The 16323-nt window shown below is 41.8% G+C and overlaps 3 protein-coding genes across 9 annotated transcripts; 2 read left to right on the plus strand and 1 right to left on the minus strand.

Annotated features, from left to right (window-relative positions):
* Positions 1-959: 959 nt before the first annotated feature.
* Positions 960-11672, plus strand: Tab2 (TAK1-associated binding protein 2). Of its 7 annotated transcripts, XM_017906075.1 has the most exons (11): positions 960-1183; positions 6374-6512; positions 7525-7789; positions 7886-8035; positions 8732-9115; positions 9278-9490; positions 10094-10245; positions 10316-10409; positions 10472-10735; positions 11394-11450; positions 11537-11562. In XM_017906075.1, the coding sequence occupies exons 2-11, from the start codon at positions 6405-6407 to the stop codon at positions 11560-11562; spliced, it is 1713 nt and encodes a 570-aa protein (XP_017761564.1). In that variant the 5' UTR covers positions 960-1183; positions 6374-6404. The 7 variants fall into 7 exon arrangements, with proteins under 7 accessions (XP_017761564.1, XP_017761559.1, XP_017761561.1 ...); XM_017906070.1 differs by having other exon boundaries at positions 7525-8035; XM_017906072.1 differs by lacking the exon at positions 960-1183 and adding an exon at positions 4270-4863 and having other exon boundaries at positions 7525-8035.
* Positions 11551-12987, minus strand: LOC108551803 (pre-mRNA-splicing factor syf2). The gene is made up of 4 exons (XM_017906079.1): positions 12776-12987; positions 12506-12646; positions 12138-12433; positions 11551-12068 (listed from the first exon to the last, which is right to left on the minus strand). Exons 1-4 carry the CDS (start codon positions 12860-12862, stop codon positions 11903-11905), a joined length of 690 nt encoding a protein of 229 aa, XP_017761568.1. The 5' UTR covers positions 12863-12987; the 3' UTR covers positions 11551-11902.
* Positions 12988-13055: 68 nt separating this feature from the next.
* LOC108551802 (uncharacterized) lies at positions 13056-16243 on the plus strand. The gene is made up of 2 exons (XM_017906078.1): positions 13056-13623; positions 14657-16243. Exons 1-2 carry the CDS (start codon positions 13501-13503, stop codon positions 16241-16243), a joined length of 1710 nt encoding a protein of 569 aa, XP_017761567.1. The 5' UTR covers positions 13056-13500.
* The last annotated feature ends 80 nt before the right edge of the window (positions 16244-16323 follow it).

Below are 16323 nucleotides of genomic sequence, written 5' to 3' on the forward strand. Positions count from 1 at the left end.
TCTAACAACTAATCAATAAACTGAATTATTGATGGTTATTCTTCAACAGCCATTTACACTGTCCATTATATTCCTTCATCGTATTAACCTGAGTAAGAGGAGGTATTCTAGTCTCATGTACTCCATATGAACATCGAATATTTTTTTTTGTCAAGATATTTCTTCTACAACACCCGATTCGAACAAATTATGGTGCATACGTTTCTTCTAATCTCTACGTTGTAATAAATTCGAAGGCGTGAGAAATTTGATACGTTGTGATATGATTGTTATGAATTTCCTTGCAGATGCTGATTTTATAAAAGTGGAAAAAAAAATCATCGTTTGGAAACAGACAGTGCTTATTTTTCATTAATATTCTTCAATGATCTAACAAACTCGGTATTTTGTATTAGTAATAATTTTTTAAATCGTTATTATTATTATTATTATTATTATTATTATTATTATTATTATTATTGTACTATTTTGGTTTACACTTGTAGAAACGAATATATCGATATTTACATTGAGTTTTAGATTGATAAATACTTTTGTTTATCATCTTACTTACTTCCAAAAACGATTCAACGATTCTGCAAAGATACAAAATAGAGTTTGATAAAAACAAAAAGGAATATATCTATCTTAACGACGCCGCTGTCCATTCGTACGAGTTTTAAAATAGCACGCGGCTTCCCCTTCCTCGTATCTGCAACTAACTATTACGACGTGTCTTCCATTCATAAATAGGAAAGCACTTGTCGTATGAGCAGCCATCTTGACTACGTAGTCAATAGAGGTTCTTTTATTTTGAACTTTGAAAACGTAAACTTGTACTTAGACCTTCGATAATGGGTAAATAATAAATTAAACGAAAATATTTCAAATATATGGAAATATTTTCGCCAAGTAAAAAATATTTGAAAACATATAGTTTTTTTGTTGATTAGTGTCGTTTCAGTACGCAGTGCACAGCTGATCAGTGGTCTCAACGGACGGTTGCCGCTTGTTCGTGCTTTAAAATCTTCGAAAACGAAAGAAAAGTTACTGTTATCCGAGTGCCTATACAGTGACAGTTAAAATTTCATTCTTCAGTACGTGAATAAAATTGTTGCGTTTGCCAAGTGTCTGTATCAAGTGTTCGAAGTGAGAGCGGTTACTGGTTCCTTGTTCGTTGGACATTTCCAATGGTTGCCGTCCGGTGAGTTTTAATCTTACGGTTTAAAACCGGATTATACGTTAAATATGATTGAAATACAATAAGACTTTCAAAAATTCTTCGATCGTCGTAATTTTGTTAGTAACGATATTATAGAAAGCGTGAAATCTAGGAGAATAAAAAGGGAAGAATAATTTATTTTCTAGTTGTGCCTGTTCCACGCGATAAGAAATACATTAGCGACGGATTGTATTGAAAACTGTAATGTATTAACGATACATTTGTATTGATTTGCATTCATCGATAAATAGACGATGGTTTAAGCTTTGAAAGATTTCTCTCAATCTTATTTTATTTTTATCGCATTTTTCTATCTGATAAAGACGCTAATTTTGAAATCATGTTACGATAGTATAGCAACGTAAGATCAACTCGTTTCTAATATAATATATTTCACCAAATATAGATTAATAGCATACTCGGACTCGTGTCAGTGATTGATCGATGCAACAAGCGTCTTGTTAATAACTTTTCGTCGGACTTTCATTCCCGTATGTTATCGCGTTTCTTCTATTTACGTATACATTGTCGTCAATGGTTCCCGTAAACTGGTCTTTCTTTATCTCGTGTGCAAACAAAAAAATGTCGTTGCTCCTTTAGATACGCTACCTATAGGTATTTTCAAAAGCGAAAAATCGTTATAGTTCTATTTTTTCGAGCGTGTCATAGACATAAGAGGAACCAGGGTCAATCGATGCTACGAATTCTAATCTTCACCGACGATTTTAGCCGCTCTGACGTGCCACTCGATTTAAAAACTACGCTAGTCAGTTGAAAAGTCTTGTTTCGAGCAGCCATTATGAACGTAAACACTACACATACTATATTCCCCAATATGTATCGTAGGAATAATAAACCATGGCCAATATTTATTCGCAACAATTTACTACCTGCTTCAAGTTACATAACCGATCGTTAATTACCATAACCTCGATCTTTCGCGATTCGATATAATCGATCGACTTTGAGCCCGAAACAACTTCTCGAACTATCATAGCGCTTTTAACCGAAAGGTCAAAATTCAAAGTTTTTGGCATATACGGAAGAAAATTTTAGAGGTCAGTGATATTTATGATATCGTGGAGGAGCTTTTTATACAGTACACGAACTTTATAGACGATGAGTTATCGGAATAGTAAAAAAGCGCACATAGTATCGGAGATATGTGTGTACACATAAAGCTTCTTTCATACAGCTGATAGGTAACGCATTTTCGCATTATCGTTATGACCTCAGCGATTAATCTACGACAAACATACGAGATGAATTACCGTAAAATTTGATGAAGAATAAAAGAGTGACAGAGAAAGAAGGTTAGAATCGTCGATTAGTCTTCGAAAGGTTTACGTAGTGGTCAACGCTGACGTTTTGTACGCGAAAAAACGTATAATATTATTTTCAGGATAGTGTTTATTTTTGCCTCGAGCCGTAACTTATCGTAGCTCTGCTTAACGTTAGCGTTGCGTCCCCCGTCAATTATTATTCTTGGTTTCTTATTTTTGTCTGCCACTAAGCTCGACGCACTTTTTTCTCTTTTCCTCGCTGTAGTTTCAGTCGGCCATGATTGCCCTGTTTTCATGCAGTTCTAAAATATTGCGCGTAAAACGACGAGTTATTGGCAGCCCGAGTAATTTGCATTTCTTGTTCCCGTGACTGGAAATGTAAATAATAGCTCGAACGAGAATCGAAACGACTCTTCTCTGTGAACAAAAGCAATTATCGCTTTGCCATTCCCTGCAGATTTGCCGCGTCTTTTTAATCTCCATTAATGGCTGCGTGCGTTACTTCCGGCCAATGGGCGTGCGGCTTTATGAAGCAACAGGTGTCGAAGCAACTTAAACAGGATGGTTTCTACATCTCGTACGATCAACATTATCTCGTTGGAATATAATTTTCTTTGGACGTGTAACGTTCGGTCAGACTTTTTAATCGATATACACGTCATCGCGTTGCAGGATGGAAACAAGTCGTTTGGAAGTGTGACATTTGCGCATAGTTATTGGAACATTTTCGAAGAGTTGCTAAACGGGACTGAAAGGATCCGGACGTTTAAAAAGAAACGTCGAAAATTATTCCAAATGCGTGAAAATACTCGTGGAATTTGCTTTTCCCTGCATTGCCAGGAGTAGACGAAAACAGCCACGCTGTGTCTCCTGGGTATTTCATGACACAAATATCTTCCCGGCATGTTGGAATTCCGCTTTTCCTTTTTCGCCTGTCCCGACGAACGACGTTCTCGTACCCCTCTTAAAATCCCCTCTGTGTCACTGATAGAAACATCCTGCGTGTCTGGTGCAATTAAAAGATGCTTCTCCTTTGCTCTCGGGCCGAGGAAAAAATATATTCGGGTCGCTCCCAATCGGAGACAGCCTCGTGGAACTGTCGCGTCCATCGGATCAAGCCCTCGCCGAGTAAACCGCGATGGTTGCGCGTCGAGGCAATGGCACGTGCCTCGTATTTTCCCTCGACGAGGATTCTCCGCTTTGGCAGAGGGAAGCGAGTTAGACAGAGATTTGCACAATCCGCGACGGGGTCGGAACGAATTCGATTCGCCATTGCGTTTCCGCATCGAGTACCTGCCCACACGCGTTTATTTGCATTTTCGTCATTTGCGTGTCGAACAACCGACTGTTTGGCAGACATTGCCACTAGGACCAGTAAGAGCACCGTGTGACAGATACACCGTGACGCGAAAGTAACGCAAGTTTCGCTTTGCGTTCTTGATTCGTATATACCAACTCTAGACTAGCGGTGTCAAACTCACGCTAGAACGTAGGCCAGGAATTTAGAGAGTCTGCTGGTTACACAAAGAAAACCTGTGAATTAAAAAAATATTAGTAAATAGAGAAAAATTTCGCTTTAATATTTTTTAGTTTTTCCTTAACGATTTAATAAATTATAAGTATTATTATTACCTCTGGTAATAAAACATAAAAGAAATCGAGGAAATTAATATCTTCCGTCAGAATCTTGGCATCTGTTGATATTTCATAATATTATAAATATAAATGATATTTGATAAACGAAGAATTTTTATTTTTGAAATTTTGTTTTACCGTTTTAGTATAATTTCAAGCTCTGATCCGCGTTCGAAGATCTCGTCTCTTTCCCACCACTGGTCTAACCTATTATCCATCTGTTTACCGATATAATTGTATGGATCTTTTCACGATCTTTTTTCGCGTAATTGCGTCACTTTCGTACTACCGTGTACTTTTCGATCTCGTTGGCGACGGAAATCTCGGGTCGCAACTCGAAATACAGAACACGATCGGAAAAGTCACGTTAGAAAGTAGCGGCGTTTAAAAGAAGACACTCCGGTTAGGGCGAACGCTCTCCGACCGGTGGTCCAAGCGTACGAGCGCGTGCCAATGAACAGTTTTCTCTCTGATTGATGCCTCACTCACCTGACACATCGGTCTGCCAGGTGCGAGGCAACGGAAGAAAGAGAGCCGAATTATTAATTCTGCTTAGCACTTTATTCTCTTCTGTGGACCAGTGCCAAGTGCGAATTGCACGCGCACAGTTTCTAACCTCTTAGTTTCTTCTGATCCGAGCGAACGACCCTCGGCCCACTCCTTACTTGCCTTTTGCGGACTTTCGATTCGAGATCGAAACTCATCTGTGCTCGAAAATGCGTAGAAGTAGCTGCGACTCGGACGGTATGTCGACTCGTGAGTCTTACGATTTTTCATATTATCTCTCTTCACTCTTTGCACAAAGATTCTCGTCTATGAACGTTAATAACGTTTCGTCGAAATTCAACGTCGCGGATACATCTCACACGGTAGTCGTTAGCGTCTTTTTTCGTTTAGCGAACGTAACTTTTATTTTTCTTTCCTCTCTTTTACTTTTTCTTTTTCCCTCATTTTTTGGCCATTCAACAAAGGGAGTCGACGGTAGAATTTCGATGGCTGAGAAGGAATTTTTGCGAACGTTACGATCGTTTGGGAACGTTGATAAAAATCCCAAGTTTTTCGATGCGACGATGCACCTGCAGAGGCATACGCGCATGCGTGCACGCGTGGGAGCGTGGCACGCGCAGTGCCGGCTAATTATGTGGCACTCCTACGTGCCACGAGGCACAGGTGTCCACCGTTTCTTTACTCGCTGCCAATTCCGTAACGTAACGGGTGTCTCAAAGTTATCGACCTCTGAAACTCGTTGAGACGCTAGGCAAATTTCTCCTTCGAGTCTAGCTTCAGTCACGTGGCAAATTTCGTTCAAAAATTCGTTTAAACCGCGTCCAGGTAACCATTGCGAATGCGGAAGAATCGCAAATGGACGTGTACTGCGCTATACCGTGAATCGAAAGCGAAGCAGGGGAACGTGGAAAGATAATCGATACCGAATAGATTTTTCTCGAACACCGGGTACGACGTAGGTAAATTCATCCGATTTTCGGTTCACGTGAAAAATGGGTCAGAGAGTCGCAGGTTTAAATAAAGAACGACGCGTCGCGGAAAGCGGATACGCTTTCGTTCCTTTCTCCCTTTTTCCTATGGGAGAGAAAGGGCAATCGCAGTGAACGACGCGCGCAGCGTGCGCGGTACGATTCGAGCGATCGAGAGCTCGATAATCGTTCGGTTAGGGAAGCCTTACGAACTTCAGGACCCTCTGCTTACCGGTCGAAGTTTAGTGTGGCCTTCGCTATAATTAAGAGGCCGTAATGCACGATCATGTAATATTTCAATGCGTCTCCAACAAGCGAGACAATTTGCCCCGGCAGGTTCCACGGTCTTTTCCTTTTCATTTTCTCACGACTTTGTCTCCATTAATCGCATCCCCGTCCACTCATCCGCGGTTGAATAATTTGAAACACTTTCGCGCACCGACACGAAACTGCACGAAACGTCGTATTTGGAGGCCATCCAAATCGTTTATCCGCTAAACTACAAAATTTCGACGATCTTGCCGGATTCCTGCTTCTCTCGCTCTCGTTTCGTACGTCCGTACGTCTGTGCTTCTTCGGAAACCAGACCCACCAACGAAGCACCAACCGATAATCGAGTTTACTCTTCGTACGGATACATTGTCATTTTCGCTGTTCGCGCTCTGTCTCGACCAACGCGATCAACGGACAGTGTGCGGCGATAGTTTATTGGCCGTGGACGTATTTGTTCTTTCGACGAATCATACGAACTGGTGTAACGAGAGACCTGGCACCCACAGGTAGGCCTTGCCAGGAGGATGGGGGCCCACGATGGGGGAGTGCCATTGCTCTAACATCGCTATCATGCAGCTGTTCCATGAGCTGAAGCAGCAGTTCCCTGCGCTCCCTGATCACGTCGTTTCCCAGTGCATCGCCCAGGTATAGGTGCTCTTTGTCCGCCAGATATACTGCTCCTATGCTGGTCTCCCGGAAAACTCGATCCAGAAGAACAGACGAGTCCGCGAGTCGCCATTCACCGGGTACATTGCGCGAAACCACGCATCCGACCTAACCTCTATCGGATCGAGTTCTCCGGGGAGGGCTCCTTGATTGCACAGTGTGCCTCGTAATCAGTTTAGAGAGATTTGTTCTTTTCGCTCATCCGTCATCGCTAAAACAAACAATCATCGCAATAACGACTAACCACACACGCGCGCACCACGAGTACCATAACCCCTCGCATTGCAAATTAACGGCAAACTTTTCTCTCCTTTATCATTTGCACGAGCGTGGAACCTGTGTGTATAGACGTCCTTTGTGTTGACCATTTGGTTTTTCTCTAATCGCTCATTCGAGAACAACGGTGTCTCTTAATCAGCAAAGATTGACCGCACTAAACAGTAATTTCATTTCTCGTATACATATACGCGTTGGAAGTTCTGGGTTTTCCGGTCACCACCTGAGAGTCTCTTACCACCTGTCTAACTCTCGCGTCGCGACCATTTTTTCCAGTATGCTCCGGTATATACGTATCTGCAGACAAGGAAACCTCAGAACTATCCGCTGTCGAGAATACGATATGCGCCAAAGCCTTGCAACGTTTAACCCTTTGCGGTCTACCTTTTTCGCATCAGCGATCTCCGATTACCTCGGACTATATCCCGGAATTTAAAACCAGAAGCAAGTCCGCCGATCGTACCTGGGTATCCCAATCGGACCGCAAACGGTTAACTCGCATCACTCCTCCAGGAAGTGTCTAGTCGAAGAGTCTGGCAGCAACGTCTTTAACGTCCGCTGTTAGGATCCAGGAGAGGCAGGAACATTTCCCAATCGCAAAGCAAAACAAAAACAAACATAAATAAACGAAAAACGAAATAAAAGAAAAGGTCACGGTGAACTCGAACAGAGTGAGTGGAAATCGGCTGACCCAAGATGCATCTGTGCGTTGCAGAACAGCCACGATCGGGAGACATGCGCGAGAAGTCTTCGTGCCACCCAAGAGTCACGACAGTCTCCGGGCGCGTTCCCACCGGCCGCACTTTGCGGCGTCCTCCAGCAGCAACAGCAACATCATCAACGAGCGAACCACGTGGCCACGCATCAGCAACGTTGTTGCGCGATGAGCCAAGCGCAACGCGGCTGCGGCACGAGCAACAACGCGAGCAACAACTCGAGCAGCAACACGCGACCGCACAGACCAGCCTCGTTGGATATCGGTATGGCACGACGCTGTCCTATCAGCTGTACACGAATCGCCGCGATATCGGGCTCGTCACCGATCGCAGCTAATCCCGTCGGCACCCCTTCTTCAGCGCCAGCAGTCTGCACGACGCGCGGTTTCTTCGACGATTGCACGGGACCGAGCGACGCGAACTGCCTTAACAAAGTCCAGAACGCGGGAAACGAGCCAGCCGGATTCGAGCTGAACGTGAACGTTGCCTGCAGTCCTGCTGGCAATCGCGGTACGCATCTGGGAGAGCAGAGGTTTGCTACGGGAGAGATAGAGGAAGTCGAAATGTATACGGATGGATTTCAGGATATCGCGTGACGAATAGAACAGTGCTGTCCATAGGGGTAATTACTCTATCCGTGGACAGCATTGGATCCAGGGTGTCGGGACAGCCTTCTCGCGAGATCTTTTATTTTCGGCATACTTAAATCTCAGAGAATAGCGTGTGTAGGTAACATCGTATGGAATATACATACATGTGTGTACATACTATGTATATATCGAGGAAGCAATTTATCCGATGTTAGAAACGTCGCATCGCGAGTCGCGCTTCGCGAAGCCTGTGACAGTAGGTTGCAACATTGTTGCAAGTATAGTTGCGATGATAAATTTGTTGCGAGAAGCTGCTCGGTTGCGCAGCCTGTAATTACGTTGTCCGAATGCATTGTGACCGGTATATTCGAAGGAGAGTTAAACAGGTTTCTTCCGCGTACAGCGATGGCAGCGATTTCAATTTCGATCACGTTACCTCGTGGCCTTGTGCGGTGGAGATCCTGTTTGCCTGTTAGTCGAGCGAAACGCTTCGCTGTCGTTACATGCCGTCGACTTCTTTTCATCTTTTGCACCTCTCATCGTCGATCGCGTAATTCAATTGAACTTCGTAACAGAACACGTTTCTTTTTCTTTTCTATCCTGGCCGACGCATCAGACTTTCGAACGGTGCCAACGATCGGTGGTGCCTGTAAACGAAGCGATCTGCTCCTCGATCCACGAACTCATTATGCCGAGCCGTTACTGAACGTGGAGAACACGGGGCAGATCGATCACACGCGAAGCTACACCTCGGTTAGCCTGACGCTAAGGCCACCATCCTCGGAACCGCAACCTCCGATCGACATCAGATCACAGGGCTCGAGTCTAACTTACTCGAGTTCTTCCCTGGATCCTCGGGGCTTTCAAAGCCGTCTTCAGATCAGCATCGGCGCAGGAGCCGTTGGCAGTGTGGCGGCTGCGAGAATCAGACCCCCGATGGGCCCGATCAGGCCCAACAGCTTGATACCGCCGGTACAAACCGGTCCTCAGAGGCCACCAGGTCCGTATTCATTTCGTTTATCGTGATTTCTATGTTTTCAAGCTCTTCGAACACCGAATCTACGCACCACGAGTGGAATGATAGATAGGACTTTCCAGTAAATCTCTGGAGGGATGAACGAATCGTGAATCGGTTTGTCTGATTGGAACGTGAAAGTTGCAGGTCTTCCAGCAGGACCACCTAGTCAGTTACCGAGGCCCACGACGACGATGAGCGCCCCAACCACACCTTCTGTACCATCGACGACGAATATCGTTCCTCCCATTAGCCTTCCAACGACACCGTCAGGACCGACGACGACCTCGCCGCCCTCCAGTCCCCTTGGCGAACGGATACAGGCCAATTCTGATCAGAATCGATCGCCGTTGAATCAAGGTAAAGACCTCCGCCGTAGCTATATCCTCCCGCATTTGAAAATAACCTTTTAGACCGGCTATTTTTATTATCCGCTATATATTTCCTCTCGATACCGCAAAAATGGTCCGCTTTGTTTTCCGAATCCTCGTATCATAGCAATCGCGTAAACGTATATTTACCTGCAAAAACCACTCCGTCGCACATACTACGCCCACGCATGTAACACTGAGAACGATATTTACGCATTCCTGACCCCACGCTCCGTCTATACATAGCCACGCTTGCGGTTACTCTACGTGGACCACCTGATCCGCTTTTCCCTCTCACGAGCAGCGTCGTCTCGCTGTTGACGCGTTTCCTGAACGCTACAATTCACATTTCATGTTTCTCCTTTAATCGTTTACACGCGACGAAATAAAACGTCCACGAGGATCGATTCCAGGCCAATTCGTACCGATGGTATCGCCCAAGGGAATTTAAATGTGCACAGACGCACGTTTGTAGGACGAATCAGAATTGTGAAATGAAAATTTCGCTCTTAAATGGAACTAATCCTAATCGTGCTGGTTGTATTTTCTTCAACGTGATGAACGATATTAATTAGTTTTTGTTGCATCGTAGTGGCGGAGCATCAAAAGAAATTGGTCGCAGAGCAGTTAGCAAGGAAAGAGAGACTCGCCAGGGAATTGAGAGCCGAGAAAGGACGACTCGAAGCGATGAAAAAAGAATTGCAATCCCTCACGAGGCCCTTTGACTCTTCGATGCCTCCTCAGGTTTGTCTCATGAATCGCAATGTAAAGTAACATGCAACGTAATAAACGTTATGTAACCACTATTTTTCAGGAGCTAAAAAAAAAGTTGAGGAGCGAGATCTATCAGCTACAAGTTGAATGCGACAGACTCGCAGATGAAGTGGATCAATGGTCTGACCCAAGAGGTAATAAAATAATTTCCATTGATTTCTCGTACAAAATCCTATTGTTCTATTCGCCTTTGCAGTACCTCTGGGTGAAACGAACGAAAAGTTTTATCAGCATATTTACACCGGTCAACCTCTGCCATCGAGGTCTGTCAGTTCCAACCCACCGCCTTTGCCAAGTCAGCCACCCGCCTGGCAACCGGAATTGAGTGGTAACAACATTGACAGAGAAGAACGAGACGGGCCTTCTTGGGTCTGTAGAATGTGCACGTTTGATAATCATCCGTTAATGAACAAATGCGAGCAGTGCGATATGCCGAGGCTGTTGGATCACGGAAACACAGGTACGACTTCCGGAAAATCGATAGAGGACCTTACGACCTCGTTAATACGCTTGGACGTCGAGCTACCGTCTCCGTCGCCTCTGGAATAGTAAACTCGAGTGACTTAACAGCATGTTTCTTTCCTGTGACAATTTTGTGAGTCGACAAATAACTTTCGAAGGATGACATTTTGTGAACTATTAAACAAGATACATTGATCTCTGTACTTCGATGTTGCGATGGAGCACGCAACCAAAGGTGATATTTTTTTCCTACGATAAAATATTCGTTTCTGAGCGAGAAAGCTGTGTAATAGTAACATACTACGTATATAAAACGAATTTATTATGTACTTAAACGTAACGCATGGACGTGTGCAATATTTTAAATGATGGATGGTTATCCATGATAAATGGTTAAGAAAACTATATGGACCTAATCTTAATATAAAAGCATGTATATTGTTCGAGTGTTTCCATTTTTATTTTCGAGTGTCTTTATTTTTTAATTATTAATAGTTTAATTGAGCATTATGCTGTATATCTGAACATTTCAAAGAATTGAGAGTCGCAAATTGGTGAGTAATGAATTCTTCAAATCTTGATTATATTAATTGGAATTATTCGTAAATATGTTAGTCGGAACGGCAATCGTAAAATTTGTAATGTACGATTTACAGGCGAAACTCAAGATATTCATATACGAGTTACACATCATCATAACTTCTCCCCAAGCCGTGAGTATTTTCCCAGATAATTTTTCGGCCACGGGATAAAGATATAAGATCTCATATGACATAAAAGGTATTTACTCTTTTTCCAGGGACAGTGCATAGTTGGGTGGTATGATGTGAACTACATTAGAAACGTGAAAACTGTATATAAAATCATTATTTAAATTAAATAAAAAGTTGCAGCCAACAGATCGGGAAAGGAGAACAAAAATTCAAACAACTTAATTGAGTTTAATTCTTTTTTATTTATGAAATCAATATACAATTTGATTTTTTAACACGTGAATACAGGTTTAAAATTGGTAAACAGCATACCGCGAAATGTACCATTTGCACTTCTGATTACTAAATAATCAACGACTTATCAGTAGTCTGACTCCTATTTGTATGAGTTTTGAAATACTATTTAAAATACAAGTTATTTGTAGTAAGTCCTTTAGTATAATATTCACCCATTATATAGCTGTACCCCGTTCCAAGTTTAGTTTTGTTTCGCGTGTGTATTCTCCATAGAACCTTTCTAGCTTTTGATTAAATTTAGCGTTGCGTTCGTTGATGTAATCGATGTCAGCATCGTCATTGTGCATTCTTCTTCTACTATACTTCTCTCTCTTTGCAATCCTGGAAACAAATATAAGAAACTTATGATATATGAACAATGTAAAACGTAATAGGCTATAAAATACTAACTGCTTTTCCAAGTCTTCGACCATTTTGTCAATAGCCTCTTTTTTATCTTCGTGAAGACCATGTAATATAGTGTTTCTATCCCCATAAAAAGCTGAACCTAATTTATCTTTAGCTTCGTCGTATGCCTCCATATTTGGTTTAATATTTTTTACAAGTCTATTATATTGTCGAATAGCTGCCTGTTCATAGTCTGAAAAACCTGGATCTGGATTCTTTTTATTCCTTTTCTTTCTTGCAATACGTTCTGCTTCTGTTGCATCAATGTGAAGTAATTTTGTTCTTTCGTAATCTTCTCCCTGTAAAATATACGATATAATACAGTACCAATTTAATTTGTCCTATAAGTAATAACTTTTAATATTGCTTACTTTCTCTTCTGCAGCTTTTCTGGCAGCTTCATCTTGAATAATCCATTCTGCTTGTCTTTTACGTGACTCCCAATTTGAAGGAAGCTTATTTCTCTTGTCTTCCTCTACAACTTCTTTATGGTTTTGTTGTCTCGCCTCGTTCTGCGAAGTAAACATTCCGTAAGAAGTATTTTGCGAAACTACTCCTAAACTTACTCCCAAACTACGTTTGGAAACAAAAAAGAAATAAAGTCAAATCAAGAATTATAGGTTATACCATTTTGTACTTACTCTCTTCGTATGCAGTTCTCGCAAACGTTTCATTCTTTCAGCATGTTTCTGTGCAGATGTTTTTTCTTTCGTACCTTCACTTTGCATTTTGAATTAATATTAGCTTTGATTATTTTCCTTAAAACGTAATTCCTTTTCACTCGTTAAAAGGTTAGAACGCAATTGTTTAGACGAACAACATTATCGAGATGTAAGTCGTAGTACGTTACGTATACCAGAAGCTCCGACAGATGTCAGCAAGTTACGATTTGTCGACGAAAAAGGCGAACTCCGTTTGCCCGACTTCTGTGGGTGGTGGATCGATTGAAATTGATCTTCTGCTCTCGAGCGAACGAGAGCGCAATAAGCGGATCTTGTCGTTCAATTCGTAGAGCGGTGATACCGTTGTGGTAGGCATCGAGGGAAAACTCAGGTGATTTTTTGTCGACCGGTAGAGGTTTGAGGCGGTACCGGTCGATCACAAGTTGTGTTGAGTTAGCAGCACTTGTGAAGGTTCGCGTTTGCGCGAACCCCGACGGTGAAACGTGACGCAGAATTGTACGCTGGCGGCGGCTGGGCCGCAGAAGAAAGTTCGCGCTCTGCGGGCTTTTGGGGATTACCCGCGAAGCGCAGTCAGGGTGCCGCGGAAGCTCTCCTTGTGGCGATTACGAGAAGGATAGAAGAGATACATACGCGGCACCTCATTACGACACTCTCCCGGACAAATTAATTCTCCCTATACCGTTATGGAGACTCTCGAATCTAGTCGCGTCTGCCGCCTTTGCGGTAAGCAATCCGGTATCTCAATTAATATTTTTGACAAGAATGAGAATCACGTGAAGAAAATCAACGCTATTCTCCCGGTCATGGTATGTCATATCACTCTTCTCCCTTCTACATTCATATCGTTTCGTTATGAATTTCACGTGCATTTGGTGGCCTTTCCTGACATCATATACGCCCCCTCCTGAACTATCTTTTTGCCACAAATTATACTACGACCACGCAACAATGTTTCTTTTGAATGAAAGTTATTCCAATGTATTAAACTGATGCCGTTTTATAGATATTGTATTTGGATAGGGTATATTTATTACAGGTTTAATCTTCTTCGTAAATAGGTTCATTAGATGTATTTATGATACTAAAAGTGAGGTTATTGTTACTTCGCGCCAATGTGCTTCATAAACACTTTTAACGTATTGCGTAACTTCAAATCGTAACTATTTCTTTTAATTCTCTATTATTGCTAGAATACATATAATAAGTGTAGGAAGAGATATTTGAAAGTGGAATTGCTTTTTAGATGTCGAAAGTAGCAAACATTTTATATTGAAAATAATATCGCACATGAAGGGTTGGTCAGTTCTTTTGAACCAGTTTAAACCAGTTGAGTATTACATATTTCATTAGATTAAATTCTTCTAAACGAGTTATCATTTAGAATAATTAAAGACGCAGGGGAAAAGTTACAATTATAGTATATTTATAGTTTCATAAAGAGTACATGTACTTCGCATTAGAATAACTTTAATTCGAAAAGAAGTATTATGCGCAAGTTCCTGATATCGAGAAATTTGTTTATTACATAACTTCTTGTCTCTTTTTCAATGAAAAATATAACTAATTGTTCAATCGATGCCAGTGGAGTTTTATTATAATTTATCTTGAAGACTTACTTTTCGCTCTAAAGGCATTACAGAATTCATTGTCTTTTATTTTGTGCAAAATACAATCCAAATAATATTTTATAATTTCACGTTACGAAGAATGAAACAATCCTTTGATATTTCACCCTTCGCCTTCCTTCGCGTATTGTGTACACATGTACATCCCCACCTCGTTTCTCATAAGCGACCACGTGAACTTAACTCGCATTCGCAACGGCTGTGTATCCTACAGGTACACGAAATGGATCTGTTGCCGAAACACATGTGTCATCGATGCAGTTACAAGCTGGAGGAGTTTCACAAGTTCTACGTGGATTGTCTAAAAACAGATGCGGACTTGAAAAGTCAGTTGTCCTGGATGCGAAAGGAGGACTCGAAGGAGAGAGTCGGCGTGCCAATGGTGCACATAGAGAATATCAAGATCAAAGTAGAGCCGCCGGATTGTGACATATATGACATAAATCCAATGGTCAGTGATGTCGACTACATAAATTCCATGAATTCGGTAGCTTTCCCGGTAAATGGTGTTCAATCCAATAATATTTCCGACCGTATAACATACACTGCGTATGCACGTTGCGGTTGTTACTGTGATAAAGCGGACCAAAGTAATCAAACTATACCTACGAATTATGAGAACAATATATCAAGATGCAGTAGGATAAACGACGTCAGACCGGGTAATAATGATTGCGTCAATAAATCGCAGACCGTGAAGGGCGATTTATTAACGAATAACACACTCGAGCAACAATCAAATTTAGTGCGGCTTGTCAACGAAGTTAAAGATTCGAGGAGGATTAGACAGACTTCTTCGGGTTTGAGTTTAGCGAAAAGTAAACCTACCAAGGCAAACAAAAAGGCCGCAAGAGGTACGATCGTTCGAAATTTGAGACCTAGGAAGGGTTCTGTGGATTATGTTGGAGTTAGAAAAAAGCTTCCCGCATTTTTACCATCTAGGAATGAAAATAAGTCAAAAACTGTGGAGACAAAAATGTCAGTTTCGACGGGATTCGATGTGACGCAAATCAAAATGGAGAAACTCGATAATTTTGAGGGGCGTATCTTAAGACCTAGGAAAGGGACCATCGACTATATAGGACCAAAACGAAAATATTCACGTTCCAATAAGAACCAAAGATTGCAAAACGACGAACATCAAGTAGATAAAACAAAGGTTCGGAATATTGCGAATAAATTGAAACTACCGATCGAAATGGTTAAAACAATTCCAAAACAGTTAAAAAATAGTATACAATTAGGCATAAAAGAGGAACAACTCTCGGATCTCGAGGATTTGGTATTGGACGAGTCGGTATCAGCTGCCATGCTGTCGTTGACCGATCAAATTGATGCACTGCCCAATGATTATGACGTGAACGTACAAAATGGTAGAGATAATCATAATACGTTAAATCATGCACTGCATACCGGTAACTTTAGCATAGCAAAATGGAAACCTTTGCGAAATGTGTCTAAAAGTAAATTGAAATCTGGAAAAATTGGTTTGAATCGGATCAGCGGAATGAACTACTCGCCAAAATATTTAAGAAGTCAAGACGCTTGTCTCAGAAGCGGTAAGATAAGAAAACTTGATAATGTGAATGTATCGGTTAGAAAATTACGAAGAAGCCTTCGAAATCTTATAGATAGAAGTAAAACAACCAGTAAAGCTCTGATGAAGACAATCAGAGGCACTGTTACGGCCAAGATGTCCACTTCGGTGAAAATGATTGATATCAAGCATTATTGCGAGGAATGTAACACAAGTTTCGCTAACAAAGAATTGTTCAAATTGCACGCGTGCTATGGACATTGATCTTTTTATAAAATCATGGATAACGTGACATCGCATAAAGGTTTATTTTTGAAGCAGTTTACGTTACTTGTATTTGTACA

Source organism: Eufriesea mexicana, unplaced genomic scaffold (assembly GCF_001483705.2).
Source record: "Eufriesea mexicana isolate 0111107269 unplaced genomic scaffold, ASM148370v2 scaffold5018, whole genome shotgun sequence".
NCBI lineage: Eukaryota > Metazoa > Arthropoda > Insecta > Hymenoptera > Apidae > Eufriesea > Eufriesea mexicana.